The sequence below is a fragment of the Oncorhynchus mykiss genome, chromosome 11, assembly GCF_057628025.1.
Source record: "Oncorhynchus mykiss isolate SJ-2025 chromosome 11, ASM5762802v1, whole genome shotgun sequence".
NCBI classification, from domain to species: domain Eukaryota; kingdom Metazoa; phylum Chordata; class Actinopteri; order Salmoniformes; family Salmonidae; genus Oncorhynchus; species Oncorhynchus mykiss.
In genome coordinates, this window is record NC_143032.1 from 73,791,809 (window position 1) to 73,816,214 (window position 24,406).

At 43.0% G+C, this 24,406-nt stretch overlaps 2 protein-coding genes across 2 annotated transcripts; one reads left to right on the forward strand and one right to left on the reverse strand.

Annotated features, from left to right (window-relative positions):
* Positions 1-4,722: 4,722 nt before the first annotated feature.
* Positions 4,723-12,845, reverse strand: LOC110536354 (regulator of G protein signaling 7-binding protein A). The gene is made up of 6 exons (XM_021622102.3): positions 11,833-12,845; positions 10,472-10,638; positions 7,571-7,701; positions 7,160-7,301; positions 7,001-7,071; positions 4,723-6,871 (listed from the first exon to the last, which is right to left on the reverse strand). The coding sequence occupies exons 1-6, from the start codon at positions 11,980-11,982 to the stop codon at positions 6,780-6,782; spliced, it is 753 nt and encodes a 250-aa protein (XP_021477777.3). The 5' UTR covers positions 11,983-12,845; the 3' UTR covers positions 4,723-6,779.
* LOC110536356 (uncharacterized) lies at positions 11,839-15,655 on the forward strand. Its single transcript, XM_036936257.2, has 3 exons — positions 11,839-14,574; positions 14,782-15,274; positions 15,389-15,655. Exons 1-3 carry the CDS (start codon positions 14,537-14,539, stop codon positions 15,584-15,586), a joined length of 729 nt encoding a protein of 242 aa, XP_036792152.2. The 5' UTR covers positions 11,839-14,536; the 3' UTR covers positions 15,587-15,655.
* Positions 15,656-24,406: the final 8,751 nt, after the last annotated feature.

Genomic DNA, 24,406 nt, shown 5'->3' on the forward strand with positions numbered 1-24,406 from the left:
AGAAGTTTCAAAACAATAAAGACATTACAAATGTCATATTATGTATATATACAGTGTTGCAACAATGTACAAATGGTTACAGTACACAATGGAAAATAAATAATCATAAATATGGGTTGTATTTACATTTGTATTTGTGGTTTGTTCTTCACTGGTTGCCCTTTTCTTGTGGCAACAGGTCACAAATATTGTTGCTGTGATGGCACACTATGGAATTTCACCCAGTAGATATGGGAGTTTATCAAAATTGGGTTTGTTTTCGAATTCTTTGTGGATCTGTGTAATCTGAGGGAAATATGTGTCTCTAATATGGTCATACATTGGGCAGGAGGTTAGGAAGTGCAGCTCAGTTTCCATCTTATTTTGTGGGCAGTGTGCATTGTGCACATAGCCTGTCCACAACTATCCAACTATCATGTTATTTTCAAAGAGATAAAGGGCTCAATTCAACTATAGCTCAGGAGATCAGCGTTATAGCGGGATTGACTTTTAAAAGCAATGTTTCTGCTTTCACAGAGACTGCATTCATGGTAAACGCTGCATATGTCGGCTCAATCGGTAATTACTTTTAAATCATGAAAAGTTATGTGCACAGTTACTAAGCTAAGGACCCTTGGACTTAACAACTCCCTCTGCAACTGGATCCCTGACTTACTGACTGGCTGCCCCCACGTGGTAAGGGTAGGCAACAACACATTTGCCACGCTGATCCTCAACACGGTGGCCCCTCAGGGGTGCATGCTTAGTCTCCTCCTGTACTCCCTGTTCACCAACGACTGCGTGGCCAAACATGACTCCAACACTGTCATTAAGTTTGCTGATGGCACAACAGTGGTAGGCCTGATCACCGACAACAATGAGACAGCATATCAGAGACCTGGAAGTGTGGTGCCAGGATAACAACCTCTCCCTATAAAGCGAGCAAAACAGAGCTGATCATGAACAATAGGAAAAGGAGGGATAAACACGCGCCCATTCACACTGACGGGGCTGTATTGGAGCGGGTCGAGAGCTTCAAGCTTCCTTGATGTCCACATCACTAACAAACTATCATGGTCCAAACACACCAAGACAATTGTGAAGACGGCATGACAACACCTATTCTCCTTCAGGAAAAGTCCCCAGATCCTCAAAAGGTTCTGAAGCTGCACCACTGAGAGCAATACTACCTGGTAATACTACCTGGTAATACTACCTGGTAATACTACCTGGTAATACTACCTGGTATGGCAACTGCCTGGAATCAGATCATAAGGCGCTACAGAGGGTAGTGCGTATGGCCCAGTACATCACTGGGACCAAGCTTCCTGCCATGCAGGACCTCTATACTAGGCAGTGTCAGAGGAAGGTCCAAAAAAGTATCAAAGACTCCAGCAATGCAAGTCATAGACTGTTCTCTCTGCTAACTCACGCAAGTGATACCGGAGCACTAAGTCTAGGTCCAAAAGGCTTCTTAACAGCTTCAACTGCCAGGCCATAAGAATGCTGAACAACTAATCAAATGACCACCTGGACTATTGGCATTGACCTCCCCCTTTTTTCTTTACAATGCTGTTACTCGATGTTTGTTATCTATGCACAGTCACTTCAGCCCTACCTACAGTGCCTTGCTAAATTATTCATCCCCCTAGTTGTTTTTCCTATTTTGTTGCATTACAACCTGTAATTTAAATGGATTTTTATTTGGATTTCATGTAATGGACATACACAAAATAGCCCAAATTGGTGAAGTGAAATTTTAAAAATGACTTGTTTCTAAAACTTATAACTTATTATAGGGATTTAATCAGAGAGGCAACAATGAGACCAAAGATAACCCTGAAGGAGCTGCAAAGCTCCACAGCAGAGATTGGAGTCTGTCCATAGGACCACTTTCAGCCATACACTCCACACAGCTAGGCTTTACAGAAGAGTGGCAAGAAAAAAGCCAATGCTTCAAGAGAAAAATAAGCAAACATGTTTGGTGTTCGCCAAAAAGCATGTATGAGACTCCCCAAACATATGGAAGAAGGTAGCCTGGTCAGATGAGACTAAAATTGAGATTTAGGACCATCAAGGAAAACGCAATGTCTGGCACAAACCCAACACCTCTCATCACCCCGAGAATAACATCCCCACAGTGAAGCATGGTGGAAGCATCATGCTGTGGAGATGTTTTACATCAGCAGGGATTGAGAAACTGGTCAGAATTGAAGGAATGATGGAGCTAAATACAGGGAAATTCTTGAGGGAAACCTGTTTCAGTCTTCCAGAGATTTGAGACGGGGACGGAGGTTCGCCTTCCAGCAGGACAATGACCCTAAGCATACTGCTAAAGCAACACTGAAGTCGTTTAAGGGGAAACATTTAAATGTCTTGGAATGGCCTAATCAAAACCCAGACCTCAATCTAATTGAGAATCTGTGGTATGACTTAAAGATTCCTGTACACCAAAATCTATTTTAATTCCAGGTTGTAAGGCAACAAAATAGGGAAAATGCCAAGGGGGTAAATACCTTCACATAAATTGATTTGATTTGAATCAGAAAGTGGTTTGTTAACATCGAAATAAATACAATCCCGTCTGACTTCAGATGCAGCTCATGTAAATTAGCATAAATGTAATCAGAGGGTTATCGTCCACAACATTGCAGATGTTGTCACGACTTCCGCCGAAGTCGGCCCTCTGCTTGTTCGGGCGGTGTTCGGCGGTCGACGTCACCGACCTTCTAGCTATCACTGATCCATTTTTCATTTTCCATTGGTTTTGTCTTGTCTTCCTTCACACCTGGTTCCAATCCCATCAATTACATGTTGTGTATTTAACCCTCTGTTTCCCCTCATGTCATGTTTGATTGTATGTTTGTGTATTATGTGTTGGTGCGCGACGGGTTTTGTACCCACTTTTTATTATTTTGTATTTTGGCTTTGTAGTTTTGTGAAGCACTGATTAAACAACTCCGTTTATACCAAGTTTGATTCTCCTGCGCCTGACTTCCCTGTCACCAACACGCACCCATTACAGATGTCATCGCAGGATTTATTACAATGCAATGTGAACATGAGGTTTTCTTGTAAACATAAAATGGCTTTATACTGCAAGACTGGCATGGCAAAATGAAGGAACTGCATACTAAAGGATTGGATACAAAAGTTATTAATACTGAAGTCATTGGGTGCAGGTTTGTAAATGCATAATAATAGATGACAATAGTCTTTTAATTGATGTAGTAGCTAAACTAGGGTATTCCCAATAGGTTTGCCAGTGTATCATTTGAACTGGATGTTCCATGTTTTTTCTCCAAATACAGTGTATTTTTGTCCTGTAATTCACCAAGCCAGATGGTCCTTCTCAGGGGGCTTGGCTGTGATGACCTCGGGCAGCACTTTCTCTCACTCAGAATTTTGCGTGTGTGTGCGTGTGTGGATGCGTGCGTGTATGTGTGGATGTGTGCGTGTGTGGATGCGTGTGTGTGGATGCGTGTGTAAGGATGCGTGTGTGTGTGGATGCGTGTGTAAGGATGCGTGTGTGTGTGGATACGTGCGTGTGTGCGCGTGTGTGTGTGCATGCGTGTGTGTGTGTATGCGTGTGTGTGGATACGTGTGTGTGTGTGTGGATGCGTGTGTGTGGATGTGTGCGTGCGTGTGTGCATGCGTGTGTGTGTGGATACGTGTGTGTGTGTGTGTGTGGATGCCTGTGTATGGATGCGTGTGTGTGTGCATACATGTGTGTGTGTATGGATGCGTGTGTGTGTCTGGACATGTGTGCGCGTGTGTGTGGATTCGTGCGTGTGCTGATGTATGTGTGTGTGTGCGTGTGTGTATGACTGTGTGTGTGGATATGTGCGTGTCTGTGTACATTTCTGTGTGTGTGGATGCGTGTGTGTGTGTGTGTTTGTGTGTGGATGCGTGTGTGTGTGTGTGTGGATGCGTGCTTGTGTGTGTCTGGATGTGTGTGTGTGTGTGTGTGTGTGTGTGTGTGTGTGTGTGGATGCGTGCATGTGTGTATGCGTGTGTGTGTGGATAAGTGCGTGTGCATGTGCATGCGTGTGTGTGTGTGGATGCGTGTGTGTGTGGATGCGTGTGTGTGTTTGTGTGTGTGTGTGGATGCGTGCGCGTGTCTATGCGTGTGTGTGTGTGTGTGTGGGTTGCATCATGTCTCCACTTGCACTCTTTCTCATAACATCCATTGAATTGTTATTCAAATGGATCATCTATAGATGTTAACATAACATTGCATTGCATCTTCACATCTGCTGGCTAAATCTAAACTGAGCCTTTGAATATGGATGAGAATGAGCTTGCTGATACTTAGCTGTATGAGTCTGTCTCCACCCAGTGGATAGAACACTAACTCACAGGAACTTGGGCTTTGGGACCGTTTGGGGGAATTGGTGCATCATGGGACAATGCTCTAGGCAACAGGCAAACAATATCACAATGTTAATAATCTCATTGAGACATGGAACTAGACTGAAAATTGGCTCAAATGTGTATGAAAACTTATAGAAATTAAGCATTCCTATCAATTGATTTGAGCCAGTTGATCATTGTAGTATCATTTAAGAAAACTACTATACTACTAATTTGTAGAATTCTGTCTACAAAAAAATATTTGTCTAGGGCCGATTCAGATTTAGGAAATGTTTATTACTTAAATCCATGTTAAGTCCAATTATCTCAAGTCTGAGTAGGGCCTATAGATAATTAAGACAGAGACAAAAAAAAAAACACATCAGTCGGTTTAAATAAAAAAGTTTATTAACAATGTAAAATGACATACAGCTTTTTATTTCAGCTTGACTACAGTACTGTACCTTCTCCATGCCCTACACATATATCACTATTACTAATAAGCAAAACCCATGCTGAGTCCCCACTACCTGCACAGACTGTGCCTTACAAAGGGAGACGTCACCTGCTTATGCCAACCAAGACTTCACCAATCTATCTCAACTTCGAAGATTTTCCAGAGCTCATCGATTGGAGAGTATGTGTATATACATACATAGAGTATGTCTAATGTCTTCATTTATAGATAGATATTGTATGTGCAAAGAAGTTTATATTTTTGTTAGTATTGTATAGTATATTCCTCCTTGAAGATGGAAAGTAAAAGTCAGGTACAGGTGTTTGGTTCATGGAAGACTAAATCAAGGTCAGTACAGGAAGTACAGGGTCAGCTAGAAATGGAAAACAGAGAACGAAACACACAACAGACGTAGTGCACAGACTTTCTCTGCTCTGGAAAAACAGCTCTATGCCTTTTATCTAGTAGTGTACATATACAGATCTGCTATCTTAATTTGACTAGTTTTTCACAGCGGGAAAATAATCCTGCAGCAACAGGTCATGTGAATTATTATGTGGATTATAATGAATGGACATTTTTTTGTAGGGGTAGATACATTTTACATTAGGGTAAGTCAAGTCTGACATTTTAAACTGGAAATTACAAACTTTAGAATACTTTTAAAAATTTAAATACACTACAAGTTTTCATTTCCTGCGGAGCAGGAAAATTATCTGTGACAACAGAGTGATCAAATTAAGGGCTTTATTCAATGCGTATCGCGGAAGTTCAGCTTTAAAGCGTGATTGAAAAATCAAAGGCAATGTTAGCGAAGACTGCATTCACAGTAAACGCTGCGTATGTCAACTCAATCAGAAATTACCTTTACATTTAAATTGTGCAATCTTTAACGCTTCAGGGATACAGATTGAATGGAGCCCTAAAATAGCATATCTGTTTACTGCAAGTGTCTAACTTCAATGACCGGTCATGTTGGGAAAGTATTGCAACACATGGCAAGTGTCGTACTTGCTAACATTGTTTTTGAAACAAACTTAAGGATCAAATTGTGTCCTACACACAATTCATTAATTCATCAATTCAGCTTTATGGAAGAAACTAAATGTTGACATTGTTTCAAATGGTCTCTCTCTCCCGAAAACCTTTGACAAACAAAAAGGTTGGACTTTTGTACCAAACGAAAAGGTTGGACTTCTGTACCAAACGAAAAGGTTGGACTTCTGTACCAAACAAAAAGGTTGGACTTCTGTACCAAACGAAAAGGTTGGACTTCTGTACCAAACGAAAAGGTTGGACTTCTGTACCAAACGAAAAGGTTGGACTTCTGTACCAAACGAAAAGGTTGGACTTCTGTACCAAACGAAAAGGTTGGACTTCTGTACCAAACAAAAAGGTTGGACTTCTGTACCAAACGAAAAGGTTGGACTTCTGTACCAAACGAAAAGGTTGGACTTCTGTACCAAACGAAAAGAAAAGCAGTTGCAAAACATTTAAAATATATGTTTTGACTATTGGTTTCATTACATTGCAATTACAATTTATCTTTGTATTACAAAATAAAATTATAAAATGGGGTAGCCTTTTCAACAAAGAGAGAACTGTATTGGATATTGGAAATGGCAGTAATATAGTGGTGGGAGACACAAGTGGTGAAGGATTGTGGGTAATGGTGTCTTTGTTGCAGCAGTAGCACTTTACGTGCAGTGTTGCCCATGACACATGACAAAATATTTAATTCTATGCTCTTTCCTTTATGGGGCACTGTTATGATAACTGTCAATATCTTATGACACCATGTCATAATGCAAATAAATATATTGGTCGTGACATGCAAATACTGTATGTCATTCCAGTTGACAAAGCTTTTATAACTTGTCTTTTGACACTTGAATTATGATGTGCATAGGACACTTTTATGGATGTGCCATGAACAACACTTCAACTTAAGCATTACCGTTCCTGCCTTCAACCCAGGAGGGCAGGCCCCTTAGCTGGTTACCAGGCAACAGAGCCCAAAGAACCGTCTCTTCCTCTGTCGGACCAGTGGGTAGGGAGTTAGGTTCAGCAAGCTGCTGTCATCTGGGTACAAACAGAGATAAGCCCATTCATTACATGTCCAAACTAATCTCAAAGTAATTTTAACTGTGTATCTAACTCGCATAAGATCCAAGCATTGAAACCATGTGAGCGCCCCTGTGGAGGCCCTACCTTGGTTCTTCAGTGGTAAAGGCATCGCCTCCCTGAGTTTACTGAGAAGGTTCTTCATCTCTCTCATGTCCCTATGAAATAATATTTACGTTGTGTTCATGTGTGTTTTGCTAATGCACACAGAATTATAATAATAACACACACACACAGTGGGCCCACCTCTCAGTATTGTCTATGTCTGTGGTGACCAGACAGCAGAGCTGATGACAGTCCATGGGGGAGGAGGTGTCTTCTAGAATGGGGATGTCTGAGCTCTCATCCACCTTACCGTCAATCCTGGGAGGCCCACAGCAATCCTTCCCTGGAACACACACACACACACACACACACACACACACACACACACACACACACACACACACACACACACACACACACACACACACACACACACTATTAATAATAGTAGTGTAATAGTCATTACATGTTTTACACAATAAACAGTGAATTGCAGCTCAAAATAGCTCAGTTAGGATTGTTTTTGATCCCGTTAGGCTTCATGTCTCTGGCTATAATAGTTCATTTCAGGTTATAACGTTGCTATGTCATTTTATGTCAGGCATTCCCTACCTTTCCTGTGGAGCTGCAGGGATCCCAGCAGACAGACAGACTTGAGCATCTCTGTGATGTACATCTCCAGACAGCACTGCAGCTGGATGAAGAGCCTGCAGATCTCTGGGTGAATCTCTCCGTCCTCAGGCCTGTGAGGGCAACACAAAAATGCCAGTCAACATCGAGATTACCCATGATATGGCATAATACTCTGTCTGCTTGCACAAAACTTTGCTTTACATCTACAATGTTCCTTTACCACAAGGATTACATAAAAGTCCTACACAATTAAAAACTATATGACATTTTTTTTTTTTTAAATAAGGTGACAGTTCAACAACAACAAAGTCTGGGAAGCCATGTTGAGTTCCTAAGGTTCAGCCAAAACGACAGACCTGAGGAAACAGAGAGAGTATTTCCACCCATTCACACATAGCATCAGTCCATTTTGTACATGAAGATTCAAAATTGCTTGGATTAAGCTTGGGAAATGTGGGGACGTAGTTCTTTTTCTTGCTTTTTAGGCTTCTAAGGCCCATCACAGTCGGAATTATGTTTTTCCTGTGTTTTGTTTCATATTGTACAACAGCTGATGAAACTAACATTGTAAAAGTGTGGAAAATGTTGATCAGTGTTATTTCATTGATAGTTTCTGGTTTAAAATACAATCTACTCAGGACATTATAATCAGCAGGTGTTGCATGGGTGAAGTTTTGGTAACATCTCCAGGCAGTATAAATTGTAATAGACCAACAACAAAAAGAGTTCCAAACCTCTTTGTCAATAATCTCTCCCCATAGACCCCTCCCCTACTTTGGTATCCTTCCTCACCCCACTTAGACCACTCCCAGACAGTCCTAGCAAAACTCTTGGTTCAGAAAGATTTTTGGGCTAAAAAGCTATTTTGGTTTATTTTTGACCATTTTAATGGAAAACGATTACGGTAACGTACTGAATTGATTTGATATTGAGATAAAAAAAAAAAGCTGCATTGGACCTTTAAGTCTTTTTCACATGAGACTTCTCCAATCAAGCTGACTTTTCGTTCCAAAAGCCTTCTACTCCTCTCTGTAACTAGCATGGTCCCAGATCTGTTTGTGCCATCATGCCACTCCTTGCCACTCAGCACGAAAAGGAGTGGCAAGGAGTAGCATGATGGCGCAAAAAAACTGGTACCCAGACTAATCTGTAACTGCCGAGATAATGTTTTTGTGTGTTAATTGGATTTTTCATGCATTTAATGCTTCTTACATTTCTCACAAAAAGCACATTTGCTCTCTCAATCAGCTTTGTGTTTCCTGTCAGAGTGCTGCTAGCTGGCTAAAGTACTGCTGTCATCAATACCATCCTTCTGCTTATCGGATTTCCTCTGGCATATTGGAGAGGTCCGGCATCACTCAGACAGACAGACAAACAGACAGACAATGGTGAGACTAGGGTTTTCGTTTGGGGGGGGGGGGGGGGGGGGGGGGTTATAAAAAGGTAAAGTTTTATGGGGAGGGGTCCAGTCATGCTGTATGATTCATGCTAACACAGCCATCTTATCAGAGTGTCTCTGAGTGTGTCTCCATGTGTCTCTGAGCTCTGAGAGGGGCCCAGGCTGTCACAGGTGTGGCTCACTACCCCAGCCAAGATGCACATGCCCTGTCATGCGTGTGACACGCAATGAAAGATACACATTCTGAGATCTCTTAAAAGACACTGCAAGAGGATTCATTATTAAATGAATAGGTTATAGCAAGGGCGAGTACAAACGTCCACATTTAACCACACCATATTATCATATCGTAACAAAATGATGGGGAACTGAAGAGGCAATGCTTTATTTAGAGCTAGTTCATGCGCGTTAACATATAAATTGAGCCAGTTTGCTGTAGCAGGAATACAATCCTGCAGCAAAAGTAAATGTGAGTTATTATGTGGATTATAATTAATGAAAAAAAAAATGTAGGGGTTCATTCAGTACATTTTCCGTATGGGAAAATCAAGTCTGAAATTTCAAAGTGGAAATTACAAACTTCAGAAGCCTTAAACCTCAAATACACTACACATTTATTTGATCACTTTGTCGTACTTCCCCTGCGATAGAGTGATCAAAATCAAATTAAGATCTTACACCTGTAGGAAGACTAGAAACCTTCCACAGAGATCTATGTATAAGAGAAGTAGGAACTATATAACGGGTACTGAAAAGATCTGAAAAGCTGGTCAATAATCTGTAATGTTAACAAGTCATGTTGTTAGCAGCAGGTTTACCAAGTAAAATTAAAGCTAAATCCTCCAAAGAGGTAATACTGCTTTCTCTCAAAAATGTCCTTGGTCTGGCACTGCCCCAAAATCCATAGACCAACTCCATTACTGTCTGAATCAACTCCAAGCTCAGTGGAACTCTTCTGCAATACTGTAGCCAAATGTCCAACTCCCAAGCAGCAGGTTTAAGTATAGCAGGTCAGTATCACACTCAGAGACTAGGATAGCCCACTAAATTGTAGAAGTGCATGATCTCAAATGCTCTCACCAGTCTCTCTCTCTCTCTCTCTCTCTCTCTCTCTCTCTCTCTCCCTCTCTCTCTCTCCCTCTCTCTCTCTCTCTCTCTCTCTCTCCCTCTCTCTCTCTCTCTCTCTCTCTCTCTCTCTCCCTCTCTCTCTCTCTCTCTCTCTCTCTCTCTCTCTCTCTCTCTCTCTGTAGCCTATTACTCTAGGTTTCTCTGTTATATCCTTCATCCTTCATAAGAAGACCGAAAAAGACATGCAAATTACAACCCTGTACAGACCAAGATTTCAATGCTCAAACAAGCCACTCTAGACTGAAACCTAAGTTACATTTCCAAAAGGAGGTCTTTATAGAAGCCTGTGGCCCATGTCTGTGAAATTGCCCCAACGCTGTCTTTCAGCACCAAGGACAGCGACCGCTACTTACCCTGAAATGACTGACAGGCTCTGGTTTGCGGCTCTCGCCATCTCACAGCCTTTAGTTCGGGTCTTGTGCATCTCGGCCCGTAACGACGGGCAGTCGACAGAGATCTCGCCAATGGAGATGACCAGCTCACGATACAGCGCCACAAGCGTGTTAAACTCCTGCACAATCTGAGAAATAAAAAGGAAACCAAAATGATCTGGACCTAGAATTTCCTTTGTCGCGAGCCCCAGCGAGACCTTGCTGTGTTCTTCCATATAGGTTAACTAATGCGGGCTAATTGCAAACATATGTGCCTATCTGATGGGGAATTGTTAGAATTTCACAAGCAGACACATTTGCAATATAGGCCACCTTGTGACAGCAGTTGCCAGAACAACGTAGGTTATCAGATATATTGTAATCTTATATTCACAGGTAGGCTGTCAATTTAGCAGCTTTAGTTTTTTTCATTGGTGCCACAATTAATATTTCGGCACTGCAAGTTCAAAAACTAGGCTACCCTAGCCATTCAGCACCATCCTGCTTATGGACATCAACCATATTTCAGTCGATCGTGTCTCTATACTAGAGCTTGAATAAATTGACTGCCATTTCCCCAAAAACATTGATCCCTGGACAGGGGTATTAGGCTATTCTAACCTCCAAGATACAAAATATAGGCTAATCAATATTGATACCTAAAAACATTACGATATGCATAGGATATGAAATGACACCTAGAATGTCTATTTTAAAACGAATCAATTAGTCATAGACGACAACCCCGTATGATAAATTCGGCTATGTGCATCGAATTAGAGCATAGGATCCTTAGGATGGGACAACGCTCGAGACTCAGACACGTTCTGCTGTTCTTCCCGTGATGAGACTTAGTGACGTTTACTGATGTATGTGAGGGGAGAGAATGTATTATAGACGTTTCTGCCAGCACCTGTCAAATCAGTGGCCGTCTTCGACCATCAAACAGAGCTCGTTAGACAACTTTGTAATGTGGGCGATACTGGAGATCACACCAAATCACCGTCAGCCAGGCTTTCATCACTTGATGCTCCAAAATGCAAATCGCACTATCGCAATCATTGACAAAGAAGGGGTATAAAAACATGAGCAGGTCAAATTGTCTTCTCAGCAACAACAGCAACGCAAATGTATATAATTTCCCCTACACAATACATAGAAAGGTGGAGGGGGGAGGGGGGGGGGTCAGTTTGTTACCGTTTAAACAGCCAACATCAGTGCAAATTGATGAAATTAGTTAAAGAAAGAAAGAAAGAAAGGGTGAATGAATACACGACTAGCTGCATCATTTCCTGCAGAGGAAATACGCACTGTGGGCTACATGTCACAAGTTCCATACCCACCATTCTGCAGTCCGCCACGGCGCGCTGGGCTTTGCGGGTGCTCTCCGTGCTCTCCCTCCTCTCCGGGTCTCTGTAGGGAGCCTTGCCGATCTGGAAGATGTTCCCGGCGGATCTGGGGCGGTTCTTGCGCCCATTCGGTGCAGAACTCATGCATACACATCCACTAATAAAACAGCTCTAATACAGAACGTTGTTAATCTACGTCCCCCTAAACTCCACCACCACCTATTGGCCGATATCCAGTTCTTTCTATCGTTTGTGGTGTCGAAACCTCTCCAGTAGGATATATCCTAAAACGGATAGGATATATAGTTTATCTGTGGTGTGTTACTGCTCTCTCTCTCTCTCTCTCTCTCTCTCTCTCTCTCTCTCTCTCTCTCTCTCTCTCTCTCTCTCTCTCTCTCTCTCTCTCTACCGTCTAAGAAGAAGAATATATTTTTGCAGGCTGCCGTCAGAGCGCAGAAGTACCGGATGAGCGCCTGCGACTCCTCTCCGCATTGCCTCGACTGTAAAGGGGGCGCGAGTCACCTTCACTCCAGCAGTCCAACTGATGGTATACGGTAACCGTAGCCTATACACACACTCGACCCGGGGTCCAACAAGCTGAGGCGTCCTTCCTCGCGCACCGCAGTTGTGATGGTCCGTAGAAAGCAATCACTGGTATTCGCAAAATGCAACCATTTCTTATAATTTTGCGTTTCCATTAAACACGGAGAATACGGCTTGAGGAGGGTCTTCGGCAATGTAGCTATGCAAACATTCCCTTTTGGAAAAGCAAAAATGTTGCGAAACGTCCAAATAAAGAAAGCTATGTAACTTCAGGCAATAATAACACTTGCTTCATCACTAGGCCTACTAGAAACAGAGAGGAAAGCAATTCCTGGTTGCCAAGATGCTGAATTTGTTCCCAAGGTCTTTTTCTTCGAGTGTCTTCAGCCGAATGTATCTAACCTTGCCTTGGTGAGGCAGGAGACAAGCAGTTGCTACAGGCCTGACGTGGCTGGCAACACTGCACACCCATAGGACAGGAATACTAATAGGACCCAGCAAACCAGAGCCTAGACTCGGGTAAAATTCTCATTAAATTTATTCTCATTAAATAGCCTAGGCATTGCCTAGTCTAGCACTACCATAGGAAATGGTTACACTATGAAACAATTCATTATATTTGCAAAAATTCGTCAAAGGTATTAGATAAAATTGCAGTGTCCACAGTGCTACAATACCGCTTGGACGTGGAGCTGTCCAGTTTCTGAAATCCCACGCGCAGTTTTTCGTAGGATAATTAGTCGGTTCTAATTTCTTATGTAACATATAATTAAACAAATTTAAACAAGACTGGCAATAGCCTAAACCTTTGCAATTTTGCGATATTGCATTACCTAGGCCTGCGGTAGCCCTTTCCTGCAGTCAATGACCAAAAGCGCCTCTTTGGCCTCATGGGTGGAATGTTATTAATATATTTCATAATTTCATAATTAATAATCATTTTAAAAAATTACTTCGAAAATCCGGTGTTTCTATGTCAAAGAGTTTTGTTATATTTCAGTCACCTGTGATGTATTTGAAATGTAATATTGGGATGCAAACTCAAAATGTAATACTTTTCAACTCTATATCTGACGTGGTACCAGTGTCTTCTTTTTTAAGCCAATAACCATGTGTGTGATGTGTATACTTTTGTTTCGAAGTAGATTTGTTTAAGACTACCAATAATGACTCTATGTGACCCTGATTTAGCCCACTGCAGTAATTAACCAAATGGTAGAAATGCCCTAGGTTAGTTGTTCGTTGCGTTCGTGCTCTCCTCTTCAGGGTGCGCGACCGTTTATCTCCAAGGAGATACGTTCGAGTTCGCATAACTGTGTCATCTGAGCAAAAAGGAGAAAGAGCAAATTCTGCAACAATCACTAAAAGTAGCCTAATAAAACATGGATGAATATCTTTTAAGTTTGGAAACAAATGTGACTTGTAACAAACCAGAAGTAGTTCTCACTATTTTACACTTCAATGATGTGTACGAAATAGAAGCAAGACCAGAAGAACCCGTTGGCGGTGCTGCAAGGTAAAGTTTAGCTAATCCTAGCAAGCTAACGTTAATTAGCGAGTCTCGAAAGGAAATGTAGGCTTAACATTAACTTTAACATCAGTTGCCTTGATCCAGCCTTGTTGAAACTTCACTTTGTCTAGCTTTGGGCAATCTAACTAGTCTTGTATAGGATACATTAGAATTTCACAAAACGAAATGTTGGCTATGGTTTTCTCCCCCCAGGTTTGCCACTGCTCTGAAAGTATTCCAGTCGCTGAATCCTTTAGTAGTTTTCAGTGGTGACTGTTTGAGCCCTTCTTTGCTAAGCACAGTCACCAAGGGAAAGCACATGGTAGATGTTCTAAATAAATTAGGAGTCCATTGTGCGGTGTATGGTAAGTGTGTCTCTCCAACCATGCATTACTATTTCATTGTATACACACAAATGATCCAGAGAACATCCATTTATCCAAGTGCAAAACACATAGAGAACTCTCTCTTTTATGACCTTCTCTTTCTCTCTCTCTCTCACACACACACACACACACACACACACACACACACACACACACACACACACACACACACAAAACTTTATGTATTTTCATTGTCCTCTTCTAAGGAAATCATGAGTTTGATTTCGGCGTGGACCACTTGGAAGAGCAGACAAAAAATATGACCTTCCCTTGGTTCCTCAGCAATGTGTACGACAGGTCAGTTTCACCTTGCAATACTATATGACGGTGGGTTAACACAGTTCTGAGCACTGTACTTCTCAATTTTCAATACATCTTCTGTTGTACCTGAAGGACTATTGGTTTGCAGGACAATGCGAAGCAACACTACTTTTGTTCTATGTTGTTTTGCTTCTCGTGTATTATTTCAATGTGAACAAACACATTCAAATTGTTCTCTCAAAGGTTCACCCATGAAACGCTGGGCCATGGCATGGTCAGCAGCATCCTGGAGTGGAACAGCCTAAAGATCGGTGTCATGGGCCTGGTAGAGGAGGACTGGCTGGATACCCTGGGCACTGTGGACAAGAACAACATCCACTACACAGACTATGTGGAGACAGCTGATCACCTTTCTGCTGAGCTGAGGGACAAAGGGGCTGACCTGGTCATCGCAGTCACACACATGAGGTGGCGTAATGACATCAGGCTAGCATCCGAGTCCAACGGTGTGGACCTCATCCTGGGAGGACATGACCATGAGTACGGGGTTCTGGAGGTCAATGGGATTCTGATCGTAAAGAGTGGCTCAGAGTTCAGGTACCTGTCAAAGATTGACGTTGTGAAGGACCAGGATGGGACGTTCAAGTACACCTGTGAAAAGAGAGCTACAATGAGAGACCTTGAGGAAGATGCAGAAATCAAACAGATTGTGAAAGGATACACGGATAATATGCAGGTGAGTATTATCTTACAGCTTGATTAGCCACACAGCCTAGTGTGTGTTTGTGTTAGTAGCCAGCCCAGATGCCACTAAGATGATGTTTTATGAATTTATCTCACTCTGTCTCAGCATATGCTTGGAGAGGTCCTGTGCCACACAGACGTGACCTTGGATGGACGCTGCGCCACCGTGAGACGAGCAGAGTGCAACCTGGGTAATCTGATCACCAACGCCATGCTGGAGGCCACTCATGCGGAAGCAGCGATTTTAAACTCAGGTTATTACACCTTCCATTCATTTTTTGTTCCAGTCATAAGCATAGTTTAGGTTTATTTATTAAATATTGCCTCCATATTTGATTTCAGAATTTAAAAAAAAATTGTGCAGAGTTGTTAAATTCTGAAAAAGTTTGGCACCCAGGTCTGTCTGTTGAATCATGATTCTGTCCATGTATAGGTACTCTGCGATCTGACCGCTTGCACCCGGCTGGTCCCCTGACCATGCATGACCTGCTGCAGATCCTGCCACTAAAGGACCCAGTGCTGGTGGTGGAGGCCACTGGGCAGCAGCTCTACGAAGGCCTGGAGAACGGGGTCAGCATCTACCCTGATTTAGATGGAAGGTACCGCACTGGAACACACTAAAAAAGGCACCAAAACCACATTATGAGTGAACTGGTTTTATTGTAGTTACTGCTTTATTCTCACAGGAAAAGCAATCACAATAGTTTTTGACACAATATGTATTTTTCCAGATTTCCCCAGGTTTCAGGGATTCAGTTTGGCTTTAATCCCAATGGAAAACCTGGACACAGAGTCATCGCTAAGACAGTGAAGGTTCAAGGCAAGAGTCTAGATAGAGACAGAAAATATGCGGTGGCCATGAAAGAATTCTTAACTAAGGTAGGGTATAGTCTTCAGCTTCATATTAGCCACAGCTACTGGAATAGTGTTGTACATTTTCCCTACATTATATACAACAAATAAAGTAATCCATTAGTTAGCAGCGGAGGATGCAGTGTTTTTAAGTGGACAGGTAAAACTGTCTCCTCACAGCAGTATAGCAAGTAGCCATGTTGGCATCAGAGCGAAATACACATTGACAATATCCTCCTTTATATCCTCTCTTGTTTTGTGCTCAGGGCAAAGATGGCTACACTATGTTCAGTAGCTGTCCTCATAGGCACGACATAGAGAATGCTCAGATCCTGTCGACCATCCTCATCAACCACTTTGAATCTGGCCAGATCGTCAGAGGCACGAAGAGGTGCATGTCTGGCCACAGGATGGGCCTCATCAAGGTGTCCAGCAGCCCCTCTGTGTCTGGTGAGCACAGCTGCCTCATTCATTCGTTAATTCATTCAGATAAGGAATCTCTTATTCAATATGTCCTGCTTTTCATTGTTGTGCTGATCACATCTGTGAATGACAGCTAACCTGGAGTGTGTATTGATGGTGTTTCTGCAGCCATTGAAAGTACCAAGAGTGAGAATCTGGAGGGAGAGGAGGTGGGAGTGGCTGTGGTGCCCGGAGTGGAGGGCAGGATATTCCATGTCTACCCTGAGCGCCAATCAGAAACAGAAGGCTAACAGTGGGTAGGGCTGTTCCTCATCAGAGAATTTCACAGAGCAACTCAGCCATGACTCCATAGTCACAGTGTAAGCCAGGGGAAATTACATCAAGTTTCACATCTCTCATCTGCCTCTTGCTTTTTATCAGCCTTATAAACAGGCGAACTGTCAATGAACGCTCAGACAGCAACATGAGATGAAGTAATCCATTACATGTAGTACTGTTGAAGTAATCCATTACTTGTAGTACTGTTGAAGTAATCTATTACTTGTAGTACTGTTGAAGTAATCCATTACTTGTATAACTGTTGAAGTAATCCATTACTTGTAGTACTGTTGAAGCAATCCATTACTCGTAGTACTGTTGAAGTAATCCATTACTTGTAGTACTGTTGAAGTAATCCATTACTTGTAGTACTGTTGAAGCAATCCAGCAGCAAGCAGTCCTTGAAGTTGTAAATAATTTTTTTTGACATGACTCAAAATTATACCACATTTTTCCCCTTGTCAATACATTTGAATATTGACAACTAATATATTACAGAAAATGTATTTATTTTGAATGATCATTTTGTGGCATATAGTTTGGCAATGTATAAGGATTTGAACGTAGAAGGAGGAGCAATAGTGTACATGTGTTCATGACAACATTATAGTAAAAAGGAAATGAATTGAAGAAAACTCACTACTGTGTTTTTGTGATAAAACCACCCCTGACTTCCTTTTAAAAGAGATAGTCTCAGTCAATGTGCAAGGACATTCTTCTTCATAGCAAATGACATCTTGACAACATCACAGTGTTGGGTGAATGAATCAGTGATTCCCTGCTTCTACCGTTGAAAGAACCCGGCTGTAACGGATGATAATGTGGCGTATTATATGGCCTATACTGTTTGGGGACTTTCTGGTCATGCTCCAAGGCTTGACATCATTTCTTTTTGCCACTTGTCCCCAGGACAAGTAGAACGGAAGTTTTAGTTGTCCGAAAGCTTAAAGCTCCAAAAATAAAAATACATCTGTAACACCACATTAAGTGTTTATAAATAAAAATAATTCCATCAACATTTCTATGGTGGTATTTTGGCTAGGCTACTTTGAAACAAGGTAAGACGTGCTTACATAAAATGTCCAGGTTTTAAACAATCAAGTTTATGGTTAAGTAGTTTCAAAATGCTGACCATCTCTGCTCAGATTCAAGGTGGGTGATGTGCAACAGGCACTGTCCTTCACGCTCTGGTTTGGTGACCATTTGATCTGAAGGAACCGTGCCTCAAGTCTGTCCACAGAATCAAGCCTTTAGACATTAATGCTGAATATCCTTCATTATATTTGTCAAACATGACTGGCCTTCAGACGATTTTTCTGTTTCATTAAAGTTGAATGACCTTTTCTGGCATTGGTTTGGACAATATGCATATCATCTAAACTTCGACATGTAGGCTTTTTTATTTATGTACATGAAAAATGTGTTTAAATATTATTCCAATGTTGGCCTCAGTGTAATTGTTTGATGTTGTGAATTTTGTGTTTATTTTTTACTTGTCCAATCGGACAACTAAAATCTGTATTTTTGTCAGAAATGTTTTTGTTACTTGGCGTTAATGTCCATCCCTGGTTAGTCTTTACATTTAGGGACTCTGTGACATGGGTCTTTTTATTCTTTTGAATAAAATAAATCCCAGGAAAACCATGTGGTTGGTAAAAATCAGCTGTACAATACTCTTAACAGCACAGTAGCTGATTTCAAGCAATGCCACTGTGAATACTTTGAATTGGAACGACTACAGACCCAAGGAGTGCTCTGATGCTGGAACTAAACAGTACAAATTACACAATGACCATGAGAGGCATTCAGAACAGAAGTGGATGAATTGGATTCACAATTCACTTTAAAGACACACTGCTGAGCAACCCATTTTCTAAATGGAGGAGTAGAGGAAACGCAGAATTCTATATTTGAAAAATATATATAATAATACAGTTTTCTGTACATATCAGTGAAACAAACCATTAGAAAGGCTTGAGCAGAGTTCTACTTCTGTCAGGAGAGATAAACTGTAATAGTGTTTGCTGCTAAGATAATCAGATAGTTAACAAGGAAGGTCCTTGTTCTGTGTCTATGTGTAGTTGTCCGATTGGCCGACTGGACAAGTAAAACATAAAACACAAATCCAATACATATTGCTGTTGCCAATCACACTGAAGACTTAGAATCAATCCAGGTACCTTTTTGTTGTTGCTTATTTCCATTAAACTTGAAGCAGTATAGGTTGACTGTGTACTGATCATGTGACTCCCCAATGCCCATATATGGTACCATGTTTCCTCAATTCAATAGGGATCAGCTGGAACATTGTTGGTTGTATTCTACCAAGCACATCTCCAATGTGTCTGTAAATTACTCTGCCTCCTCTCCTTCTTTAACCCCCTCCCTTCCTCTCTCCATTCATCTACCCATCTATCCAGCCGTCTTCAGAAGGCAGGGAAGAAGAAGTAGCAGAGAAAGTAGATGAAGCCGATGACCCAGTTGACAGAGTAGATATACTGTATACAATGTCGAAGCCCCAGCCGCGAGAATCGTTCTCAAGGTCCGTGGCGTCCCCCAGTTCCGTGGGGGAACTGACGCCTGGCAATCGCACTAGCTTGCCTTTGGAAACCTGGAGAGGGGTTAGAATGACAGGAGAAAATCTGGTTATTCCAACTTTTGGTCAGACTTTATTCGGATAGTCCGGATTTCTATACTATCAACAAACTATGTGTTGATAATCAACTGCTTGCTAAGGTTAGGGATAGGTTTAGGGTTAGGGTAATGATTAAGTTTAGGGTTAGGATAAGGGTTAAGGTTAGGGTTAGAGCTAGGATTAGTAGCTCAGTCCTGTGTATGTAACGGTTGTCGTAGGTGGAAGAAGGTGAAGAGGACCAAGGTGCAGCGTGGTTCGTATTCATAATAACTTTAATCAAGATGAATACTGAACAAAAAAACAACAAACCGACAAACGAACAGTTCTGTAAGATGCAACAAAACACTGACCAGAAAATAACTACCCACACCCATAGTGGGAAAACAGGCTGCCTAAGTATGGTTCTCAATCAGAGACAACGATTGCCAGCTGCCTCTGATTGGGAACCATACCAGGCCAAACACATAGAAATACAAAACCTAGACTAAAAAACATAGAATGCCCACCCCAACTCATGCCCTGACCAAACTAAAACAGAGATTTAAAAAAGGAACTAAGGCCAGGACGTGACAGTACCCACCCCCCACAGGTGCGAACTCCGGCTGCAAAACCTAAACCCATAGGGGAGGGTCTGGGTGGGCATCTGTCCGCGGTGGCGGCTCTGGCGCGGGACGTGGACCCCACTCCACCTTAGTCTGGGCCCACGTCGGTGGTGCCTTTGGAGCGGCGACCCTCACCGCCGACCCCGGACTGGGGACCCCAGACTGTGAAGGGCGACTCTGGCAGCGCCGGAGTGAAGGGCGGCTCTGGCAGCGCCGGTGTGAAGGGCGGCTCTGGCAGCGCCGGTGTGAAGGGCGGCTCTGGCAGCGCCGGTGTGAAGGGCGGCTCTGGCAGCGCCGGTGTGAAGGGCGGCTCTGGCAGCGCCGGAGTGAAGGGCGACTCTGGCAGCGCCGGAGTGAAGGGCGACTCTGGCAGCTCCGGAGTGAAGGGCGACTCTGGCAGCTCCGGAGTGAAGGGCGACTCTGGAAGCTCCGGAGTTAAGGGCGACTCTGGCAGCACAGGAGTGAAGGGCGGCTCTGGCAGCGCCGGAGTGAAGGGCGGCTCCGGCAGCTCCGGAGTTAAGGGCGACTCTGGCAGCACAGGAGTGAAGAGCGGCTCTGGCAGCGCTGGAGTGAAGGGCGGCTCTGGCAGCGCCGGAGTTAAGGGCGACTCTGGCAGCACAGGAGTGAAGGGCGGCTCTGGCAGCGCCGGAGTGAAGGGCGACTGGCAGCCCTGACTGACGGGCGGCTCTGGCAGCTCCTGACTGATGGGCGGCTCTGGCAGCTCCTGACTGACGGGCGACTCTAAGGTCAGGATGTGACAGTGTAGCTCAATTGGTAGAGCTTAGCGCTTGTAACGCCAGGGTTATGGGTTCAATTTAAAATGTATGCACTCAGTCGCTCTGGATAACAGCATCTACTAAAATGTAAAAATGTAGATAGTTAGTTGCAATGTTACTGAATCTTCAGATGGACTATCCAAATAAATCTGCATGTAAGTTAATCAAGTACAGTAAGTTAATCAAGTACACAGTAAGGGATAAATAATAATGATGTAATCATTGCATATTGGTAATAAATAAATACATTGGTTATTGGTCATCTCTATTTAGATATTACATTTTTATTTCCGACTGAAAAATAAAGTATAACCATTATGTTTTCTCATTCATGTCTATAGAGAGATAACAACACTCACCTCCGAAAATACGGATTCGTTTCCTGCAGCTCTGGAGCGGCCATTTTGCACAGCTTGCCTTCTGGAAAGTCTGTTTCGGTGGGAGGTATATCCTTGCTGTGTGGTGCTGTGTGGTTCAGCTCTGCAACACATAGAAACAGAACAAGGACCTTCCTTGTTAACTATCTGATAATCTTAGTAGCAAACACTATTACAGTTTATCTCTAACTATGTGGGTATATTCTGGTTAGACATTTGCACTTTTTTATTAATGATTTATACATACAGGAGTCAACATTTATTTGGAGGCAAAATAAGTGTTTGATTTGAAGTAGTTCAAGGTGCTCTGTCTCCCTCTGTCTCTCCCCTCAGACAGCTACAGTTGTCCCCATTGTAACCTTGGCCTGGATAATCAGCAAAATAATCTAATCTAAAAACCATGCTGTCCAATCATCGTCAAGCACCCTTAATGGGTTTGAGGTTCTCACCAGTACAGCCTCTCTGCTTTCTGTGGCGTTAGCCCTCAGCACACAAATCACCTGCATTCAATCACCTAACACAATGCATCTGTAATCAGTGTATAACAACTAATAGTTTATATTTCTGACTCATGTTAACATAGGTAGGGCAAAGGAAGCAAGCAAGGCCCAGTCTACATAAGCTTAGCTGTGGCAGGTTTAACCCATTTTGAAATCTGCCTTTATTCAGTCCATAGCCCTCCATCATAGTAATGTGTTGTAAACAGAAGGCCCAGTTTAATTTTCTCATTGGTCTGAATGACTCATCTGGTCAGTGCTAGACCCAAGGTGTGTAAAACTCCCTAGAGGAATCTCTGCGGGAGGGTAGTGAAGCAATGCACAGAGTAATAACTGCAAGATAAACAACACAGATAGTAACAGCTCACTAATTCCCCATGACCACACAAGCAAGTTTGTTTTAATCTGTTCATCATCTATACATCATGAATTGTCATAAATGCAGTACCAGTTTTCCAAAAGTGAATAGCATGACAAGACATTTCATTTCGTGGACAGTGATAACTGTGGCTTGTCTTTGAGTACAGTAGAACAGTATGTTCCAATTCTCTACAATGATTTCCTTTCCTTATCGTTGTCCCTTTGTGATCACTGACAGGTGGAAGTACTGGATGGTTCCTGGCCTATTCTTAGGCATATGACACAGAGTAGAAGTAGTGGAATGAAAGCTAAACAGACTGGCACCCAGGCTAGATGGCAGGGCCGTGCACAGACCTTTCAGGTGGCTGGTGGAATGACAGCTAAACAGACTGGTACCCAGGCTAGATGGCAGGGCCGTGCACAGACCTTTCAGGTGGCTGGTGGAATGAAAGCTAAACAGACTGGTACCTAGGCTAGATGGCAGGGCCGTGCACAGACCTTTCAGGTGGCTGGTGGAATGAAAGCTAAACAGACTGGTAACCAGGCTAGATGGCAGGGCCGTGCACAGACCTTTCAGGTGGCAGTTGGAATGAAAGCTAAACAGACTGGCACCCAGGCTAGATGGCAGGGCCGTGCACAGACCTTTCAGGTGGCAGTTGGAATGACAGCTAAACAGACTGGTACCTAGGCTAGATGGCAGGGCCGTGCACAGACCTTTCAGGTGGCAGTTGGAATGACAGCTAAACAGACTGGCACCCAGGCTAGATGGCAGGGCCGTGCAGGTTGTAAACAGAAGGCAGGGCCGTGCACAGACCTTTCAGGTGGCAGGTGGAATGAAAGCTAAACAGACTGGTACCTAGGCTAGATGGCAGGGCCGTGCACAGACCTTTCAGGTGGCTGGTGGAATGAAAGCTAAACAGACTGGCACCCAGGCTAGATGTCAGGGCCGTGCACAGACCTTTCAGGTGGCTGGTGGAATGAAAGCTAAACAGACTGGTAACCAGGCTAGATGGCAGGGCCGTGCACAGACCTTTCAGGTGGCTGGTGGAATGAAAGCTAAACAGACTGGTAACCAGGCTAGATGGCAGGGCCGTGCACAGACCTTTCAGGTGGCAGTTGGAATGAAAGCTAAACAGACTGGTACCCAGGCTAGATGGCAGGGCCGTGCACAGACCTTTCAGGTGGCAGTTGGATTGACAGCTAAACAGACTGGTACCTAGGCTAGATGGCAGGGCCGTGCACAGACCTTTCAGTTGGCTGGTGGAATGAAAGCTAAACAGACTGGCACCCAGGCTAGATGGCAGGGCCGTGCACAGACCTTTCAGGTGGCTGGTGGAATGAAAGCTAAACAGACTGGCACCCAGGCTAGATGGCAGGGCTGTGCACAGACCTTTCAGGTGGCTGGTGGAATGAAAGCTAAACAGACTGGCACCCAGGCTAGATGGCAGGGCCGTGCACAGACCTTTCAGGTGGCAGGGGCTTTAAATGAAAAAAGGGCACCACCCCCTTTCTTGAATTTTTTGTAACTATCACAACATACTAACTGCCTCTGCAGTGAACATTTTGACATTTTTGATCAAAAGACTATTTCTGCAACAACACCCTCACTCATCATAAATTGTAAGCAGCTACCCACTGGGCACAGAAGTCAATGCATTGTCTAGTCCACATTGGTTCAATGTGGATGTGGAAACAACATTGATTCAACCAGCATGCGTCCAGCGGGTAATTAGAGTGCATTCTAAAGACATGATTGACATGGGGAACAGAGGCTAGTGTGTCAGCTGATCATTGATGTTGATGATTGATGTAAATCTGCTAAGTAGCTAGCTCACTGATTGTGATTTTTCTTAAATGTTCTTAAAAAATAACTTCATAAGATAGCCTGATATTTCTAATCTTCTAACTCATGATGGGGCTGGCTGGCTAGTGGCATGTGTGTATATTTTAGTACACGGTGGTCAGCTAGAGTCTCGACTACCTGTGTTCAGTGCTAAATTTGTAAATCGGGAGGCGCTGGAGCAAAAAGTGAGCATGAGAGGGGGGTGACCTGGGGAGCTCTGAGGTACAGATACAAAGTATTCCCCTCTATAATAAGGCATTGCATGCATATAATCACATTTGCATAGTGGTATAGAGCAGTAGAGTAGAGTCGCTTACAGAACCTGGATACAAAAACTTGTCCTTTTAAAAACACATTTCATGCAATTCTAGGTCATTTTACTGTACATGACAAGAGACGTTGACAGAATCTTTTCATGCCGCACAAATAATTGAACGGACA

Excerpts from the sequence above, each read along its gene's own strand:
- LOC110536356 (XM_036936257.2), top strand. The coding sequence starts at position 14,537 with ATGACCTTCCCTTGGTTCCTCAGCAATGTGTACGACAG. Across the intron at positions 14,575-14,781 it reads CTCAGCAATGTGTACGACAG|GTTCACCCATGAAACGCTGG; the intron begins GTCAGTTTCACC and ends GTTCTCTCAAAG. Across the intron at positions 15,275-15,388 it reads GATACACGGATAATATGCAG|CATATGCTTGGAGAGGTCCT; the intron begins GTGAGTATTATC and ends ACTCTGTCTCAG.
- LOC110536354 (XM_021622102.3), bottom strand. The coding sequence starts at position 11,982 with ATGAGTTCTGCACCGAATGGGCGCAAGAACCGCCCCAGATCCGCCGGG. Across the intron at positions 10,639-11,832 it reads CCGTGGCGGACTGCAGAATG|ATTGTGCAGGAGTTTAACAC; the intron begins GTGGGTATGGAA and ends TTTATTTCTCAG. Across the intron at positions 7,072-7,159 it reads GACATAGACAATACTGAGAG|GGACATGAGAGAGATGAAGA; the intron begins GTGGGCCCACTG and ends ATTATTTCATAG.